The 20,895-nt window shown below is 44.5% G+C and overlaps 1 protein-coding gene across 1 annotated transcript in view; it reads left to right on the top strand.

Moving 5' to 3' along the window:
* EHD3 (EH domain containing 3) overlaps window positions 1–19,577 on the top strand; it is a 40,774-nt gene extending 21,197 nt beyond the window's left edge. The window contains exons 3-6 of the mRNA XM_015413746.1: window positions 2,466–2,563; window positions 12,077–12,489; window positions 12,967–13,131; window positions 17,933–19,577. Of these exons, the coding sequence (XP_015269232.1) occupies window positions 2,466–2,563; window positions 12,077–12,489; window positions 12,967–13,131; window positions 17,933–18,460 (1,204 nt within the window). The 3' untranslated portion in view covers window positions 18,461–19,577. The remainder of the gene's footprint in view (window positions 1–2,465; window positions 2,564–12,076; window positions 12,490–12,966; window positions 13,132–17,932) is intronic.
* Window positions 19,578–20,895: the final 1,318 nt, after the last annotated feature.

Below are 20,895 nucleotides of genomic sequence, written 5' to 3'. Positions count from 1 at the left end.
GAGGGTAAGTAGCCGGGCCTTCTGACACACTTCCGGTGATGTCAGGGGGTGTGGCCTTCTGTCACTTCCGGTGATGTCAGGGGGCGTGGCATATGCAAATAAGTTATGCTAATGAGTTATGCTAATGAGCTCCGGCAGCTCTTTTTCTACAACAAGACCCCTGCCTGTATGGAAATGGTACAGAACTGCTTCGTCTTTGCCATTATTAAAAACTTTACTGGCAGCAAAGGTGGCAGCAGTGTACAGTTTCTCTAAAAGGAATTTTCCTTCATTCCTGATACATGTTCAGTGAAAACTCAGTCATGGATCTTACTTTAAACATGTGCAGGTATTCCAGTCTGAGGTTATTTTTGCAAGAGTGACTTGGAGCTTTGCAGTATCCTGATCAGAAATGAAAACTGCCTAAGTGGCTACTTGCAGGCATATCATCAGATTTGTCCCGGCACAGAAGAAGCCTGCTCTCTTAGAGCAGAGGCATCGAACACATTTGTTACACGGGCCGGATCTGACATAAATGACACTCTGTCGGGCTGGGCCATCTGTGCCATAAAATGTAATGCCAGGTACTGGGCATATAAATTTTATAAAGGACACATGTAAACCCAGTTAACAATATTATTTTTTACTCAAAATACAAACAAAAGGAATTGATTTTTAGCAGTGAAAGCAATTGATTTACTGGGAAACCCATAAAAGCCCCAATAAATGCGTTTAATTATATACAAGACTAGGTTTTTCCCAAAGGGATACCATAAAAGGGGGAGTACTTTATAGTTCCATGCATACCAGTTGCTTGTGGGTTGGGTAAGGGCCCTGGATGGGCCGGTTCTGGCCCCTGGGCCTTATATTTGACACCCCTGTCTTAGAGTCTGCACAGTGTATTTGTTTGTTCCTTTGGGGTGCACTTTTCAGGCATTGCACCGGGAGATATGTGTTTTGTTTTGTTTTAACTTCAGAGCCAAATGTGCCACTTTTGTTTTTTCTGGAATTTAATTAGCACAGTGCTGTTTTCCAGATGCTAACTGGCTGAGTTTGTGGAGGTCAGGCTCCTGCAGGGGAATGCTTAAAAGAAGGAAAAACAAATACACTTGCTGAGAAACCTAAAGTAACCCTTGGGGAGGGGGGGAAATCTCCTAAACAGACATCATTTATGAGGCATGGACTTGTCAGTATAAAACCTACATTTAATTTGTTTAAACAATTCATTAATCATAGTAATCTTTCCAAGACACTAGATCCCGCTCAGTGAAAGGGTATCTGATGCAATAGGCCGATTTCAATGGGGTGGGAGAACTTTACATACGCAGGATCCATCTCAGTGTAGGTCCACTGAACAGGTATTTCGTTTGGCATTTGGGGGTTGGGGAGGAATTCAGCTTGGCATGAGCGAACATTCTATCCTGAAAGCCCCTACCCATAGTCTGCAGTTCCACCCATGTTGGTGAGAACTAAGCAGATGTGGAAGGTTGCCTTTGCCTGTACTGGCTGGCGCTGGCGTCAGTCACCTCTACTTACCTATAATCACTTTTCAGATTTGTGCGACAGCTCTTCCTGCTTAGTTTAGCCTTGTCTCAGGTTTTTAGTCTTCTATAAACTGAAGCTCAAATACTCTGGCCACCAAATGAGAAGGGAGCACTCCCTGGAGAAGACCCTGATGCTGGGAAAGATTGAAGGTCAAAGAAGACGGGGACGGCAAAGGATGAGATGGTTAGACAAGTGTCATAGATGCAACGAACATGAAATTGAGCAAACCTCAGAGGACGGCGGAAGACAGGAGGGCCTGGCGGGATCTGGTCAATGGGGTCGTGTGAGTCGGACTCTACTGTGCGACTGAACAACAACAACAACAAATAAGTTGGATGGTGTAGACTGGACTGTTTTGGAAATGCCTGCCTTGAGGCCTGGACCTGGGCTGGTAGAGGACCTACAAGCTCTTTCCCAGCCCTCTTGTTCCCATATGAAAGTGACACTGATGGTGCTAGATCTTTTCATGAATGAGTAAATACACAGACATCATTAGAAAAACAATAACACGTTGGAATTTCTAGTATTTTGTGTGCTCCAATTCCAGTGATATATCATGGAAAACACACAATCACAAATTTAAATGTTGAGTTCAAAATCTGATGCTGAGATGGGGAGGGCTTTCACCATGACAACACAGGGCATTTCATATTTGACACCTGAGTAAACAAACCAAGAGAACTGTTAAGTGTTCTGTCAGACTCCAGCAATAGTTGTCAACTACTAAATAGCCTTGTAGATTGCCTGTCAAATACGGAAATTAAATTTCACCTGATGTCAAACAGTGGTTTCAAACACTGACTGTCTGGCAAACAGTCAATGTCCAAAATGCTTTATGGTGAGTTTTGAAGGTAATTGATGGGAAGAGGCATAGACTATTCAAAATGTTATCCACGTTCCTCAGATGTCATTTCATTTTCTTGTTTTTTTCCTCCTTTTAGATTTGTATGTGCTCAACTGCCAAATCCGGTACTAGAAAGCATCAGCATTATTGATACTCCAGGAATCCTTTCTGGGGAGAAACAAAGAATTAGCCGAGGTAAAGGGAAGGAAGCTTCTAATTATGGGAGAAGGGCGCATTTGTCTGGGTTTGGCTTAAAGCCTGTTTCAAATCTTACATGCACAGAAGTCAAGTAGGTATTCCTGAGAGCTTTCTCAGGATGGTATTGGTTAGTCACGGGCCTTGCTTTGGAATGGCCTGTGAAATTTTGTAATTGCTCTCGAAGGGGGATGATATGTCTGCATCTTGATCAAGTAGAATTTAGAAGTAAGTGTTGTACTGCTTCAAGCAGGTAGAGTACTTCTGAATGCTCCCAAGTTTGAACAACCATCTGTATGCCTAAATAGCTTGTTGGAGTAAAGACTTTTTGCTTATTTAAACTGTTTTTAGACCACCTTTCTTGAATAAATGTACTCAAGGCAGGTTGTGGTGATAAAATACAAGCCCATTTGGCCAGACTGCAAGACGAACACGGACCCAGGAAAATAGGCCATCCACTGCAAAAAGCCCTCCTGAACTATTCTGCTTTGTATTATACCCAGCACATGGGTAAAGTGAGTGCCTTCCTGATGTGCTATGTTCAGTGGGCAGGCATTTCCCCCCCAAATGTCCAGTCCACCCTCTTAAGTATGAAATGATAGTGTGGCTTATTTGCATACGTCTGTTGCTTAATCCAGATATGGATGTCTGGAAACCAAAGCTAGGCAAAACCCCATGTTAATTTAGGATGCATTGTTTGCTTCCATTTCTTCAACGTGATTTCTGTGCTTGAGTATATCACCTCTTTCTCCTTGGACGGCTATGCTGAAATATAGCTGTAGCTGAGAGATGCAGCTAAGCTGCCTGCCGAGTTGAGTGCTGTCACACAAGCAGGGTCTTGCTTGGCCTAGTCACTGCTGATGGATTTGTTCTGAGGCCTGTAAAAGTTTGTATTACTCTATAAACATCTCTAAAATTCTGTAAATGAAATCAAGCAGGCCAGTGAATCTAATTGAATAGCTAATAGCAAACTGGATTAGATACTGATGTTGGATATGTATGGGTGCAGTGCTATGCTATGCAGCTTTAAGGAGGCAGTAGTGAAAAGTTTATGGTGGTGGTCCGGACTTAGGTAGCATCTTGGAATATCTTGTTCAAAGGCTTTGTAGTTTAGTGCAGTAAGAATTCCATATTGATATGCCAATGTGCTGGATAAACATAATATAATTCCTTCATGTGCAGAGCTAAAGTATGCAATTATGTAAAGACAGTTTTTAGTACCATGTGGAAAATAGCCAGTGATCTGGGAGCTGGCATAAAAAATTTTAAGACTATATTTCTTTTAAACTTTACTATAACAAATGTTCGTCCAGCCAAATTGGGACCTTTTCCATATGGGTTATTTGCCCTAGGGTCAATGCTGTTAGGAAGCAGGACTTTTTTTCCTGCTTCCCCACCGCATCATGGGCCTTTTCTGCACTTTGTCCCCACTTTTTCTCCAGGGATCATTGAAACCCGAGGGGGGGGGGCTCATTGAAGCCCCTGATGGCATAGTATGGTGGAATAGTCACATGGCGACTGGTGTTGGGGAAAATGTGGGGAAACCTGGCATAGGGAAGCCCCATTGCTACTGTGATGCATTTGCAGCTGCAGCAGCAATTGGGTTTCTGCAGAAATGCATAGCTATGTGGAACGGCCCAGAATTTTACCTGCAAGCCATTAATCTACCTTAACCCTTGGCCTTCTGAATGCTTCCTGCTCCCCTGCCTAGTGCTTTCCTTCCTAAATGCCCTTTTCTCAGTTTGAGACCCCAGCTCTTCATGAAAACTTAGTTTAGTATACAGTGAGGAAGGCTATGACCTCTTAATGATCCCCGTAGTGTCTGGGCCTTATGAAGGCAGAAGAAAGTGGCAAGGTAAAATACCTTGTAGCAAAACTCATCAAGCTGTTCCCTCTTCTTATAAGGCCACCTGTCCCTCTCCCTGTCTTTCTGTTTGACCCCTGGAGCACTGAAATAGTTTGTAAGGATTAAAATAGAAAATTAGTGACCCCCCCCCACTTCTTCCCCAGTAAGGACAAGAAAGTTCTAAGCTGAGTATGACACATCTTTGCATGTGAAATAGAATTTGCATTTATGCTGGCCAAGTCCATTGGCATGCCGTGCTGGGCAGGGGTGTGGGGGAGAACGTTGCAGATTTCCTTGCATCACAGCCCTCTGTCCAGGTCAAGCACCGCAGTCTGCAGGTTAGTTCTCCCTATTGACTATGATCCCTGAAGACTTCCTTCAGATATTCAGGACCTTTATATTTAAGTAGGTACACTTTAAAATCTTTTCTGCAAGCTTTTTTGAGACTGTTTGATACAGCTGTCTTTATAGCCAAATCCTTGTTGGGTAAGTTTACCAGCCAAGGATTTGGCCCATTAATGTCACCTATGGAATGACCTACCAGCAAATCATGCCATTAAACATTTTCAAGCATCCTCTTGGAGAATTCTTTTCATCGTTGCTTTTGCATTGTCTGTTTGTTGATTAACAAGTGTTTCATTTCATTTTCTCCAGCCAAAGGAGTGGGTTATAGCAGTCGGCACAGATGCCGATATGGAGGTATTTGTTCCACAGCAGTTGCCTGCTTTGCTAAAACGTTGGCTGCTTTGTTCATAAACACTTTGAGATGGGCTATACAGTGCTGTACAGGCATTTAATTGACTAATCCTCACCATAGCCTATTCTCAGGAGTACTTTTACTAGATTGCCATTCACAGATACTGTGAATCTGGATTCATATAGTAACCTAAAAAGGCAAATGTCAAGTAATATAAACCTAAGACAGTTAACAATGGAATCCCAAACCCCATGTATTTAAAAGAGTATATCTCTGTTTAGGAGTGCGCTGTTAAGTAAACAGTGCAATCATAAATGAAATTATGCCCTTTTAAATAGTACTCTTAAAGTACTGCTCAGTGGGTCTTCGGGCTCATATAATTGCTCTCACTTCTATATTTTACACTTTTCATGGCTGCTCTAAGAATGTTGAAATACTTTCCTTAATGACATCTAAGAACTAGAAACTGGTTTGTTTGAGTGAAAGCGGTCTTGTGATGGAGATGCTTCAGTCACAAGACTCTTGGTCAGATGTAGATTTGGCAGCCTCTGGTATTCAGCAGCCCATACAATGGAGACCACACAAGGGCATGCAAGTCAGTCAAGCCACACCGTGCATGAATAGGGGGAGGGCAGAGAATTGTCAGGCATTTGTCTGATGCGTACTAACTCCTCCGTTTGCTGCCGCTGCTAGACATTCTGCTCTCTCTGCACAGCACTGCTGCCATACCTGCCCTGTACCACAAGATGAAGCAATAATCCTGATAACTGCAATGCACTAGCTTTATATTAGCACAGCACTGAGTTCTTGCTGCTAATCCTTAATTTCAAGGCTGTCTCATGGTGGGCCAATAAAGGGCTACATGCTGTTCAAGTGTTTCATCTCCACATATACCTTTTATGCTGGTAATAAATATGGCCTAAGAACAAGGCCTTGTGCTAGAAAGATGCATTTCCCCTGCTCCTCCCCCCCAAAAAAAAATTTTGCGGATTTTGGGATGGAGGAGCAGTTGTCCTCTGGTTCAGATAAGACTTGAGTGAGCCTTTATGCAAAGCTGCCTCATACAAAATCAGGCCACTGGTCAGTTCACTCACACCATTCTCTAAGGTGGCAAGCAGAGGAATCTTTCCCAATACTTACCAGATGAAACCCTTTAAATAGAAATGCCGGGGGCTGAGCCTGGTGGGAACTTATGCCAAGCAGTCGCTCTTCCATGGAGCCACAGTGCCGCAAACTCCAATTATGTCTGAATTTGATCCTTTCATGGAGTATGTCATCATGTAGGTTCATGGGAAACCAAAGCATCCTCCTATACCCTTTCTATTGCTCGCATTTGAAGAACTGTCCAATAATAAACTGGCTTTTGAAAACTCCGTGTTACTTTTGGTGGCCGGCTTGCCACTGTCTCCCATTAGGAGACTTGTTTCTGAATGGGAGAAGTGCTGTCCAGTTGGCATAATACAAATTTTATCTGCATATAATTCCTTATTCTAATAGCATCTGTGACAGTTTCTGCGCAGTCTTTAAAAGACAGCACTCGGACTTACAGCCTTTAAGGCAAAGGTAAGGGGGGGAGCAGTAGGAACCCATTAGGATTTGACACTTTGAATTAGGAATTAATCAAGTTCGGCTTCCGGTCTGGCTAAGATGGAGGACTGAAGCGTTTCGCGATCGTGCAAAGCGAGCGACGGCCACTTTCGACAGTTTGGGCAATACACAGCCCAACGCATCACTCCCCAGCGAGGGGGGGGGGGACAAGCAGGCAGCAGCGCCCTAGAGGGAGTGTGAGGTTGGCGTAATCCAGCTTCGGAAGAAGCTGAATTGGGCTTTGACCTCCTCCCACGAAGAAGGCAAGTGCCAAGCAACTCTATAGTGGCCGATCGAGCCGGATTACCGGCATAAATTCTTCGTCAGCAGACCTCTTTGAAGAAGGACAACAACTGTGAGTTAAAAGAAGCAATGCGAAACTAAAAAAAAAAAAGTTAATCTCTTAAAGGAAGTCAGGCAGAAATCTTTTTACAGAAAGGCATTTGCTACAAGGCAAATTTGCCCGGGAATTCCAAGTGTAGTTTGTTGCTAATGAAAAGGTGTGAAGCTAGGGAAAGGGTGAAGATCTAGGCAGAAGATCAGGTGCAGAGGACTGGAAAACTATGCTGGAGCATAAGGAGAAATAAATAGGAAGAGTTATGAAATCAAATTTATATCTTATGCATAGGTTTAGAGAGAGCTGTTAAGTGGTTGGGACACTTTTAAATATTAGCAGCATTATGCTGCTTGTTATATTTAATATTATTACTGTCAGAGAATTATCACATCTTATGCACTGATGTAATGTAAAAGGCTTCTGAGGCCAGCTAATTTGCACATAAATACAGATGTTAACATTTACTTGTTCACACCAAAGGACACGTGGTGTTTGTTTGTAGAAGCCATTTAGCTAGTCAATATGTAGCATAATTGATGATAAAAATAGTATTTTCTTGAGCATTAAATGTCCTGCCTGGGTAACTTAAGCCAGAATATCTTTTACTGCCTAATCTTAGGTTGATCAATTATCTTCAGAAGTCAAAATAAGTAATATTTACCTCCAATTGTTGTTGAAGAATTTTAAGAACCTGACTCCTGACTAGCTGAGAAATGTGGAACATGCACACCATAAAAATCTGGCCAAGAGTACAGAGACTGCTCCCCAGTAAACAAAGGGTGGTTTGTTCCTAGAACTAGTTTTTAAATATTGAAAGAATTGCTCACCCTTGAAGCATAATTCTGTTCTTGTTTCACTGTCTGTAGTGCCAGCACTGAAATTATCCCTAATGTTCAAAAGTGTAAAGAAATCTGATTTGGGGTCTCTGGTTTACAATGAAATACTCCTGCAAAATGGAAGCAGGAGTATTCTGCCTAGTCTTAATGTAAATGTTAGTTCTGGAAATCAGACGTCCGCATCTGTCTTGGCTGAGAAAGCAGTAAGGCATGCACTGTTGCGGAAATGCTTACAAAGCCAAGATATCCACACAGTGTTCCTCTGGGCAGTTATTTCTCCAAAAGAAAAACAAGCAGCTCTTAGTTTGGAGTAGGAGTTCCTGATTAGACTGGTTACATACAACTTACTAAGGTGGTAGTATTTCAACAGTAACTTTTTTCAGGCTTGCTGATGTAAACTTCCTCCAAAGACAGGGCGATTCCTATATCCTCTCTCTTGTACCTGTACAGGAGTGGGATGGGGCTGAGTAGGATGTCCGTGCATGCCTCTTGTTTGCCCATCTAAGCCTTCTATGAACTTTGCAGGTTATTCATGTTCCTATTTCTTTATACTGCCTTTCTTGCTGAGACTCAAGGTGTATTATAAAATGTAACACAATGGAAAAGGAATGAGAAGACATGGCATAACAGTGCCATTGGAGGGGCCATGGCTCAGTGGCAGAGCATCTGCTTGGCATGCAGAAGGTCCCAGGTTCAGTCCCCGGCATCTCCAGGTAAAAGGATCTAGCAGTAGGTGATGTGAAAGACTTTGGCCTGAGGCCCTGAAGAGCTTCTGCCAGTCTGAGTAGACAATACTGACTTTGATGGACCAAAGTTCTCTTTTAGTATAAGGCAGCTTCATGTGTTCATAAATGAATCCGCTTCCTTTTGTAAATGAGTTCTCCTGAATAATTCCATTTTTCTATTGTTCAAGTCCTTTGAATTAAAAAATATCCTGAACAGCTCCATTTTACACATTTTTCAGAAAGGCTGAGGTGTGGACCCTTCCTGACCTCCTCAAGCAGGCCATTCCACAGAGTGGGAGCCACAACACAGGATGCTTGGGTAGAGGCAGCTGCAGATCTTACCCATTTTAAGGGAGTATATTGGCAGTCCTTCAGGTTTGTGGGTCCTAGACAAAGAAGGGCTTTGTAGATGATAGTCAATACCTTGAATTGAACCCAGAAACTAATCAGTAACCAATAGAGCAACTGCACAATAGATATCTATATATCTAATTGTGCCCCCTATATGCAGATTTCTAAATATACAGATGGGGGTACACTCTTCTATGTTTTTCTATGGACTCAGGGGATTCTAAATATACAGATGGGGGTACACTCTTCCTCAACAGGTTTTTCTATGGACTCAGGGGACGCCCTGGGTGTGCAGAAAAATCTGAAAATTTAAAAAAGGGTGTTTAAATCTCCCCAAAAGTGAAGTAGTGTTCTCTGTGCATGTGCAGAGAATGCTCCTACCTCCTCTGTTGGATGCATCATCTGTTGGATGTGTCGGGCCCAGGATCAAAAGTGGCACCAGTGATGGGTGGGGGGTAGAAGCTGCAGCGGGCCCAGCAACAGAGGCTGAGAGCCACGCCGGGCTGAGATCGAAAGCCGTGCCAGCAATGGGGTGGAGGAAGCTGCAGCAGCCCGGCAGCAGAGGCTGGGAGCCTCACTGGGTCTGGAATCAGTAGCAGCAGCAGTGAAGGGGGGTGGGGGGTTAACCCCCAAAACCCCTCAGCACCTGTGCACAACTCTGGCTGCTGCCAGCCCTGTCTCTTCTCAGACTCTCTGAGATGGTGAGGCAGCAACACTAAGGAAGGGAGAACAGGGGTGAAATGCTGCTGCTACCAGCCCTGCCATCCCTTTCTCTTCTCACCGGCCTCTAGGGTCCAGAGGTGGTGGAGCTGCGGGCAGCTCTTTGCTGGTGTGCTGGGCAGTCTTCCCCCACTGCTGGGTTGCAAGAGGTTAGTGCAGGACCTTGCAATGGAGTCAGCAGTGGCAGGACTATCAGGGGCAAAGTCTCCTCTGCCCCAGTCTTTGCACTCCAACAGGTCCCATGGATTCACTTGGCTGCAGCAGTGTCACTGTCAGGCGGTGGCCTCCTGCAAGGGTGCTGGGCAGATGGGGCTGCAACAGGGCTGGGAGGAAAAGTTTGGAGGTGCTCTGGTCTAAAAGCTTGGCCGGGGCTGGTGGGAGGGCAGGCTGGAGAAAGCAGGCAATGAGAGAGAGAGAGATTACACCCCACGGCTGTAGACAGGCTCTGCAAGCCAGGGACGGATCCAGCAGCAGGCAGGATCCGAGTAACTGATGGAGAGAAAGAAGAAAAAGAAACACAGTAATGGGGTGGGGAGGGAGAAAGAGAAAAAAGGGACAATAGGTGTGGAAGGAGGGGAAAAGAGAGAAAACCAGATGGAGACATACAGTTTGGTGTAGTGGTTAAGTGCGCGGACTCTAATCTGGGAGAACCGGGTTTGATTCCCCACTCCTCCACTTGCACCTGGCTGGATGACCTTGGGCAAGCCATAATTCTGGCACAGCTGTCCTTGAAAAAGAGAAGTTTCTGTCAGAGCTCTCTCAGCCCCACCTACTACCTCACAGGGTGTCTGTTGTGGGGAGGGGAAGGGAAAGGAGTTTGTAAGCCACTCTGAGACTCCCTTGGGTAGTGAAGGGCGGGGTATAAATCCAATCTTCTCTTCTAAGTAACAGAAGGAGCAGGGGAAGAAAGAAGAGAGATGGAGAAGGTGTGGCAGGAGAAGGGAATAAGCAAAGCTGCGGGAATGGGATGATTGTCAGAGAAGGGGAAGGAATAGAGAGGGGGAGGGGTATAGGAGCCAAATAAATTCAGGTTTCCCAAATATCTACCCAAATCCCAACACAAAACTGATATAAGTATTCGGGAATACCAATATTTTTTGGGTCCAATAGACCTGAATTGGGGGGGTGGGATTTTTTGCATACCCCTATTCACTAGCCTAAGGCATGGGAAAAAATCTTTCCATTGGTGCCTAAATGATAAGAATACAAATTAAGTGCACATTTCTGGGGAAGGTGTTTCCACAGATGAGGTACTGTGACTGGCAATGAGACAGGCAGCAGCCAGGAGTAGTCTTCTCTGCCAAAGTCAGAGGTATCTAGAGCAGGACTTCCTATGATCTTACTAACTAAGCATGTTTGTAGGGGAAAGGCATTTCTGCAAAAAGGGTTATCCTAATGAAACTGGGTGGGTGTGTTAAACATACTCATCTGCTTGGCAGAATGTGGCCATTTTGAAAATTGTGAGACTCTAGACCAAAAGGATGGAAAGACACAAGTGGTGACCTGATCTCGAACACCCGTGACCTGGATAGCCCAGGCTAGCCCGATCTTGCCAGATCTCGGAAGCTAAGCAGGGTCGGCCTTGGCTAGTATTTGGAATGGTGACCTCCAAGGAATACCAAGGTCATGACACAGAGGAAGACAATGGCAAACCACCTCTGAAGTGTCTCTTGCCTTCAGAGCAAGTCAGCGCACCACCTAGTGGTGCATAACACTAAAAAAGCTAGGATCTGCTAGACAATCTTAGGATCTCCTGGCTATTCTACACACAGTGCCATATAATAAGTATTATTATTGATCTCAAACATTGGTACTGGCATATCAAGGCTTTCACTCCCCTTGCTTTAGCATCGCCACCTTCATGGGTCTGGTGTTGGTGCCGTGGTAGGTGTGTCCTGTGCTAAGGACTTCTTTGCTGGTGAGGTAGGTCTGAGAATGTGTTTTTAGTTTGTCAATTTCTCCTGTCCCTAAAGTACATTTTACAATACAACATAAAATATCTAGGCTATGATAATAAATGCAACTATGCATAGTGGTCCCATTGCCATATAATAAGTATTATTATTGAACATTGGTACTGGCATATCAAGGCTTCCACTCCCCTTGCATTAGCATCGCCACCTTCATGGGTTACCTTTTCTTGTCTTGTTGCTACTTGCTGAAATATACTTGTCTCTCTTCTGTGTAAAGGTAGCAATTTTGTAAGTGGCTTTCTTAGCTTTCATCAGCTGGTCAGGAGGAGGTAATTGACTTAATGCAGTTTAAAAGTAGGCTAGAACACCTCTCAGAAAACCCACAGGACACTGTCTCCCTCCAAAGCTAGTGATGTGATGGCTATTGGTTTTGTTTTCAAGATCAGCTGTGAATGACATTGCCTATATTTTTAAGGGATTGTTTCTTTGTTTTCCCAATAGGCTATGACTTTGCTGCTGTCCTGGAGTGGTTTGCAGAGCGAGTGGACCGTATCATTCTCCTCTTTGATGCCCACAAGCTAGATATCTCAGATGAATTCTCAGAGGTCATCAAAGCACTGAAGAACCATGAGGACAAGATGAGGGTAGTGCTAAACAAAGCAGACCAGATTGAGACACAGCAGCTTATGAGGGTTTATGGTGCTCTCATGTGGTCTTTAGGGAAGATTGTCAATACTCCCGAGGTGATCAGGGTCTACATTGGTTCCTTCTGGTCCCACCCGCTGCTGATCCCAGATAATCGCAAGCTATTTGAGGTAGAGGAGCAAGACCTCTTCAGAGATATCCAGAGTCTTCCTCGCAACGCAGCACTTCGGAAACTGAACGATCTCATTAAACGAGCACGGCTAGCCAAGGTGGGTTATCCCAGGGGCATGCCCAGATGTCTCAGGGGACACCACAGCTATGTCTTCTGAAGCTAACTGGGTGTTCAGAAATAAAAGGGAGATTTTGGAGAAATTGGAATTGATTCCTTCCCCTTAGCTAAACCACAATTAAACCCTGATCTATAAGTCTTTTGCTGGTGACAGTGTGAGTGAGAAAACAGGTCATGCAGACGGGTGTGTAAATTTGTGGTTAACTATATCTAATGTGGCTAAAATGTCTCTCTGTGCTAGCTTGGTTGTACTTCACTTCATTCCTTGTTTTTTTCTCTGTAAGGATTTACTAAACATTCTTCATTTCATTTCTCTGGCATTTCACAGTAATGAATGCTTACAATTCTTATCTCACTCATCTTTAGACTGTCCATTTGAACCATACCTAAACACATTCTTCTACTTATCCTGTTGATACTTTTAAAAAAATTATGTTGCCTTTTTCGATGCTTCTAGGTTCATGCTTACATCATCAGCTCACTGAAGAAAGAAATGCCATCTGTATTTGGAAAAGATAATAAGAAGAAAGAGCTTGTGAACAACTTGGGTGAGATTTATGCACGGCTTGAGCGGGAGCATCAGATTTCACCAGGAGACTTCCCTAATCTGAAAAAGATGCAGGTAAGTGCCAGATATGGTAGGGAATCTGAGAACTGGGACAAACAGCTCTGTTATAATAGCTCTGAATAGGAGAGCTGAATTCTTCTGCAGGTGGGTTAGGTGGAATATTTTTAACCCACAAGAGAATGTGGTCCAGGTACAAGAAACATTTTGCCATAGTTCTTAAATTCCATGCAGTGGAACCATTTTAGTTACGTGTTCATAAAAGCAGAGTTCCATGACTCATTAAAACAATGTAACACACACATTGTGGCATAAGCTTTTATAGGCTAAAAGCCATCACTTGCCAGATGTGTAAATCTGTCTACTAGGTAGGTAGATGTATATGTAGTGACTAGTGAGGTCTTTCAAGATGAAACAGTCCATATCCTCCATAGTTTCAGAAGGAGACGTCTTATAAAGGTTTGGGGAAGGAGGAGAGATCAATTTCACTGGACAGGCAGAGGTAAAGCAGTCTCAAGGCTGAATAGACAAGAACATTTTTAGAAGCAAGGCTAAGCTATGTGGGAGGCAGTAGTAGGTGTCCTGGCTTTTGTACACATACAATTGGGAACATGCAAGGACTTGTGGGAAGCGTCTCATTTCCCCCATCCCACTATTTCCTCTTTCTCTTTCCTGAAAGCCCCCGTATGATTTCTCCACTTTTCCTGCTTCCTTCTCTCTTTCTAGGTTTGCCAACATGGAGATCTCTTAGAATCACAGTGGATTTTCCAACTACAGAGTTCAGTTCCCCTTTGGGTTGACAGCTCCAAGTTGGGAAATTCCTGGAAATTTGGGGGTGGAGCCCTTGGAAGGCAAGGTTGGGGAGGGAAGCAGCCTCAGGAGGGTATAACGCCATAGAATCTAGACTCCAAAGCTGCCGTTTTCTCTGGGGGGAACTGACCTCTGTCATTAGAAGAGCAGCTGTAATTCCAGGTGGTCCCCAGTCCTCACCTGGAGGTTGGCAACCCCAGTTCCCCTGGAAATGGCTGCTTTGGAGGATGGAGTCTATGGCATTATACCTCTCTGAGGTCCCTCCCCTCTTCAAACCCCATCCTCCCCAGGCTGCACCCCCTAATCTCTAGGAATTTCCTAACCTGGAGCTGGCAACCCTGTCTCCTTCCCACTCAACAGCCAATATGCCTTTATCTGCCCCTCTGTCTTAAGCTTTCCCTCCCACCCCCCAGTATCCTTTACCTAGCCAGCTATGGCCCAATTGTGTAGTGCCAGCCACTGGACCAAGCCCACTTGAATGATAAGGAAACTTCAAGGACTTGTGAAGGGGTGCCTCACTTTCCCCTGTGTCCCCCTCCCCACACTATTTCCCTTTTCCCTCCCCCGGCAACCCCCATATTCTTTCCCCTTTACTTGCCTCCTGGTCTCCAATTTCAGTCATTCACCAACCTAACTTTTATTTGCCTCCCATCTTCAGTTATATTTATTATTTAGTTACTTCACTTATACCCCACCTTTCTCCCCAGTGGGGGACCAAAGCAGCAGCTTACATTCTTCTCCTCTCCTCCTTTTTAGCTGCACAATGACCTAGTGCAGTAGGTTAGGCTGAAAGTGTGTGACTGCTTCAAAATCACCCAGTGAGCTTCCACAGCAAGCTGGGGATTCAAACCTATATCTCCCAGACCCAGCCCTGAAACTCTAACTGCTGTACCACACTGTCTTTCATTGGGTGGTTGCTGTTGAACAGTAGCAAGCAACCAGGTCTAGTTGAGTCATGCAAGCTGGGTGGTATCAAGTCACGCAGAGGTTGTTGCCAGGCCTAGAGTTGCCAATCTTCAGTTGAATTCTGGAGATCTCCCAGAATTACAAGTGAACTCCAGACATCTGACCCCCTGGAGAAAATGCCTGCTTTGGAAAGTGGACTCTGTGGCATTATATCCCCTCCCCAAACCCTGCCCTCCTCAGACTCTGCCACAAAATCTCCAGAAACTTCCCAACCTGGAGCTGGCAACCCTAGCTTTGGACCTAATGAGTTCTCCCTCAAAGGCCCCCTGCCTTTTACTGACCCATGGAATACTGTGGTTGCCTAGCAACAGCCACTTACTGAGGGAACTTGTTGCTTAAAGCTACGGGCGTTCCTTTATCACTTTTGTATTTTTTTTTTTAAAGCCCCCAATGTTTTTGGCAAACTTCGGGCCCTTTTCAGGTTTGTAGAAAGATCTGCCTTGCCTGCTCACAATTCCAGACACTGTATTTAAGTATTTAAAGATTGGGCAACTTCCTCTGGTGAGCAGCATAACATAATGTGTAACAGTATGAGAAAGTAGTTCACTAAGCCCCTCCCCCATTTGCAAGATGGTAGGACAATGTTAATGCAGCACTCAGTCTTAGCACCTATTTGGCATCTTATTCAGCCTTTGCTTCCCAACTCCTCATGAATGAGTAGTGAGGGACTTTTTTTTAAAAAAAATGTTGTTGTTGGCTGCTTCAAAGCCTCAGAGGGGGGGGGGAGTCAACTAGTTATTAACATGTCTGTCCCTGTTGGGGGAAAAAACAGAAGGAAGTACTTTTTCACCCAAAGAGTGATTAACACATGGAATTCACTGCCACAGGAAGTGGTGGTGGCTACAAGCATGGATGGCTTCAAAAGGGAATTAGATAAGCATATGGAGCAGAGGTCCATCAGTGGCTATTAGCCACAAGGTATACATAGGGACTCTGGGGCCAGTGATGCTCTGTCTTCTTGGTGCTTTGGGGGGGGGTCAACAGTGGGATGGCTTCTAATGTCCTGGCCCCACTGGTGGACCTCCTGATGGCACTGGTATTTCTGTCCACTGTGTGATACAGAGTGTTGGACTGGATGGGCCTTTGGCCTGATCCAACATTGGCATCTCTTATGTTCTTATCTATAGATCTGTGTTCCATGACATAGACTTTGAACAGCTTTACCTACCAGCTATTTTAGCTGATGGCAGGGGGTCTTCAACAAATAGCACAAAAGACTTTTGGGCTAGCTGCGGTGAACACCATGACAGATTTTGAAATGACTTCACTGGCTGCCAGTCTGTTTCTGAGTTCAATTCAAGGTGCTAGATATGACCTGTAAAGCCCTTCAGCATTGAGGACCTACATATTGGAAGGCCCACTGCCTTCCATGTCTCCCTGTGTGCCAGCCACAGCTAACAGGCAGCCATCGGTTGGCTCTCCCACGACTTATAGGGTGGCCTGTCTAGGACGGACTATGGCTTGGGCTTTTCCCCTCATGGCTCTAGTTACGTGTAAGGGGCTCCATGAAGAGGTGAAAGCAGGCCCCTCCTTGTGGGGCTTCAGAAGGTGCTGCAAGGCCTGCCGGTTCACCAGGGGTTGAATAGCAGGCATCTTGTAAACGGGAGAGGGGGAGGGATTTCGGGCCTGCTATTTTACCTTTGGTTTTAGCTGGGGATGTTTAACTATTATTGTGAGCTGCCTTGAACCAAGAGGAAACATGGGATATAAACGTTTTAATTCTTTTTTATCCTTTAATAAGAGAATGAAAGTGCTCTTAGTCTAGAAAGCTCAGTACTGTAGAAACTGGTCTCTTGGATGAAGCTAGTTTTTAAATGTCAATAAATCTGTTTGGATGCCATAGGAATAGGTAACGTGGGGATTTGTTCATCACATTTTTTTAATTCCGGGGAGCTCAAAGTGATTTATGTAGCATTCTCCTCCTCCATTTTATCCTCACAACAAACTTGTGAGGTAGGTTAGATTGATATGTGACTGGCCCAAAATCATCCAGTAAGTTTCATGTCAGAATACATGAGTTGCCTTATACTTTTGCTCTGCAAAAGTCAGTATTGTCTATTCAGATTTGCAGCAGTTCTTCAAGGTTGCAGGCAGAGGTCTTTTGTAAAACCTCCTGCTAGAGCTTTTAACTGGAGATGCTGGAGATTGAATTTGGGAACTTCTGCATGCCACGCAGATGCTCTACCACTAAGCCATGACCAAGTGACTGGCCCAAAGTCATCCAGTGAGCTTCATAGTGAACCTGGGTTTCCCCAGACCTAGTCCAGTATTGTATCCACTACACCATGCTGGGGTGTGTAGAGTTATTGCCTGTAGCTTATTATCCTTTCCTTATGCGACAGAATAATGTGGTGCCTTTTCTTGACCAAACATTAATCAGAATGGTACATCACTTTTCTGCTGCTTGAAATGATGTTGGAAGACCCACATTTTAGACCCTCTAGTCAGGGAATCTGTAGATGTGTGCTTAGGTTCTACAGAAATGTTGCAGGATACAGCTGTGGCCCCCCAAAAATCATATTCTTAAAAATATTAGCACATTTCCATAATCTGTACAGGTCACAATCAGTGTTCCCTTTAAGCTGAGTTAGTGTGAGCTAGCTCACCGTTTTTGTCTCAGCTCAGGAAGGATGTCTCCAGAGCAGACTGATTTATGTAGTAGCCGAATCGCTTGCTCACAACTTTAATGCCAGTAGCTCACAAAGTAGAATTTTTGCTCACAAGACTCCACAGCTTAGAGGGAACACTGGTCACAATTTAGTACCTAATATTGCATAATCTGGAGATGGGTTCCCTGGCACAGATCTTTTTCAAAAGAAGGGTGTACACAGGCCTCAAGTCTCTGAAAAAGCCTTCTCTTTAAGACAGTAATGCACACTGCAGACAGCAGAAAGCTCTCCTGGACCTCTTTCTTTCCTGCCCCCATTCAGGGGGGTCAGAATATTCGGTGGAATCAAAACAGTTGAGTTCAGTGTGTAGCTGCAAACTGTCAGTGATGGTGCCTTCCTGGCTCATTGTGACCTCCGTCTGTACATGAAATGGGAACAGCGCTCACCACAGTGTGTTGTCCTCTCTCTTTCAGGAGCAGCTGCAGGCTCAAGATTTCAGCAAGTTCCAGCCCCTTAAGAGTAAACTGCTGGATGCTGTGGAGGATATGCTAGCCAGTGACATTGCACAGCTCATGGTGCTGGTGCGCCAGGAAGAGTCCCAGAGGCCTGTCCAGATGGTGAAAGGGGGAGCCTTTGAAGGCACCCTGCATGGCCCATTTGGACACGGCTACGGCGAAGGGGCAGGAGAAGGAATTGATGATGCAGAGTGGGTGGTGGCAAGGGACAAGCCCATGTATGATGAGATCTTCTACACGTTGTCACCTGTGGATGGGAAGGTAACTGGGGCTAATGCCAAGAAGGAGATGGTGAGGTCCAAGCTGCCCAACACAGTGCTGGGCAAGATATGGAAACTGTCTGACATTGATAAAGATGGGATGCTGGATGATGAGGAATTTGCTTTGGCTAATCATCTCATAAAGGTCAAACTGGAAGGTCATGAGCTCCCGAATGAGCTTCCTTCCCATCTCATCCCGCCAACTAAGAGGAAATTAGCAGAGTGATAAGCCTACTAATAAGAGATTGGGGGAGGGGGGGAAATGGAAGGAAAGGGAATATGCTTCTTGTATGTTTCAGCTGTGAGGTCACCTTTTGAGTTATGATGACTTCTCTGTGTGAAGACCAACTGGATGCAAAAATCATGTCCAGTTCTTTTTCATGAAGATATGCAATTAACTCTTCCCATATATGATTCTTGCTTCCCAATCTATGTTAATATAAAAGGAAACTGATGGTGGAAATGGAAGGAGTGGCAAAGGCTGTGTTATATAGAGATACAGTCGACGATGGCTTCTGTCATTCAGTCAAGTGCCCCCGGCTTGTGAAATTCTTGTTGAATTTGTCCCCAAGCTGTAGATATGCATTGTAATTGCTGACAGGCCCCAAGCTAAAACCTGAGCTGAAACATACCTCTAGGTGAGAGTGGTGCTTAAAAATTGCACTTGAATCTAAAGCATTTTTACATGGCCAAAATTATTTTTTCTGAGACAGTCTTCAGTTCCTGTTCAGTCTTCCTGCCTGTCTGCTGTGTTTTTATTGATTACTCGTGGTACAATTTTGTCTTCAGGATAACTTGGGGGGAGGGGAGAGAATAGCAGACAAGACCCCCTTTTCAGGTATTTAACATTGCATTTGACATTTGACCTTTGAGGAAAAGGAAGCAGGCCTTCCCAGGGTTTTGGAAACTCTGGATTTCAATTTAGGGCCTTGAATCCTTTTCTAGTTATCTCTCTGCCCACTTGCAAATGCTGTTGGGATTCTGTGACATTTCAGTTTGAGCAGGGTGGAGCTGGAGTTTAGTCAGTCTCAAATGATAGCACAAGCCAAAGAAAGTGTGAGAGGCAAGTAGGACTAGCAAGCCTCTTGCACAGAAATAATAGCAAACTCCGGGGCAGGTACCAAAGTAGAGGCAAGTGTTTCCTGGCATCTTCTGCCCCTAGAACTAGGCCAAGCTCCTCACACTGCTTCAAATGTTCATTTTGCCGTGCCTGGACTAATAATGCCTTGGATCCAGTGCAGCATTTCTGTGAGTAGAAGGATTTCTGCCCACAGAGTTTTCCATTCTTGCTCCTCTCCCCCCCGCCCCCAGCTGCAGTTTAAAATTCCCGTCACTCAGGTGCTGCCTTCCAGAGGGCATTTTGAGCTGTGGGGGTGGGGGGGTGGGGGTAAGAAAGCACTGGCTCCAAACCATTGTTCAGTGTCTTGCCTTTCACTGCATTTATATGTACGATTTACAACGGCAAGTCTCTCTGTCACTTCCTTGTTCCGTCCATTTATTGAAAGCAAGGAATGCATGGGTAAGAATAAGATGCAGCTTCCGCCAGCCACCACACTTCCCCAGCATCCCTCTGTATGTCTGTCAAAGCCCCCACCCCAACAATTATTCACAATTATTTTGAGGGAAATTATTGTAAACGTTACCCACTCTGAAGATCCTGGGCCAAGCTGTTTCCTTCTCTCTCTGTTCAAGTTATGCCTTTACTCTCCCCCTTGTTTTTGTTGATGTCTGGGATGAGAGATTACAGTCCTTGTTGCTCTGTATATGCTGAAATGCTAATATGACTGGGGAGGGGTGGGGAGAGAGCCGGAACAGTTATAACTTATTTTATATCTGTGTTAATATTATATAAAGAAGTTATATATTCTGTGTGTGTAAAACATCCTCATTGCAGTGCATTTATTGTTCTTTAAAGAAATTAATGCATTAACCTTTTTTGTACCCTGGTCCTAAAACATTATTAAAAAATGAAGGCCATGTCTAGTGGTTGGTATTCCATTGTGTAACTGAAGTGTAATGTGTGTATGGCGGGGGGGAGTTCATTTACTCCTATCTACAGCACAGATCCTAAGCATATGTAGCGCCATCTACTTGCTTATCAGCAGTTGTGGTCTTGTGCCATTTGAGAGCTGCTAATCTCTATGTATCAAAATTCTCTTATTGCCTTGTAAAATGTAAATAAAATGAGTGGCCCCAGTTCTCCCTTTTAAATTTCAGTAGAATGGCTGTTCTTTAATTGTCACAGATCTAGTTGAATGGGGAAGAATGAAAAGATCTCCTCCTGCTGGACACTTTAGTGAAGCAGATTTTCTACAGGCCAGGAGCTGGATTCATCTCACATTTTCCTGCTGTTCATCAATTCTGACCTCAGGTGTATTGTACCTCTTACTAGACTTCCTCAAGGTTTAATATTTAGTTTGTTTCAGTGTCATTCCAGTAGATTTAAAGATTTTTTTGGAAATCAAAATTCTAATTACATCTATGGGAAGTGAAGAATTGTTCCCATTCACAAAATTAGGGAGAAAAATCTACTGCTGCCAATAATCTTCAGCTGTTCAGTTTAAGTCTGCATAGGGGATATCTTGTGATAGCTGAAAACTGGGAGCACAGGAAGTCCTGCAGGTAGAGACAGGACTACAGTGTCTTTCTGCATGTGCAGGT

The sequence above is a fragment of the Gekko japonicus genome, unplaced genomic scaffold, assembly GCF_001447785.1.
Source record: "Gekko japonicus isolate JY-2015 unplaced genomic scaffold, Gekko_japonicus_V1.1 scaffold710, whole genome shotgun sequence".
NCBI classification, from domain to species: domain Eukaryota; kingdom Metazoa; phylum Chordata; class Lepidosauria; order Squamata; family Gekkonidae; genus Gekko; species Gekko japonicus.
The sequence above is the reverse complement of the archived record's forward strand: the minus strand, read 5'-3'. Positions and strand labels throughout refer to the sequence as shown.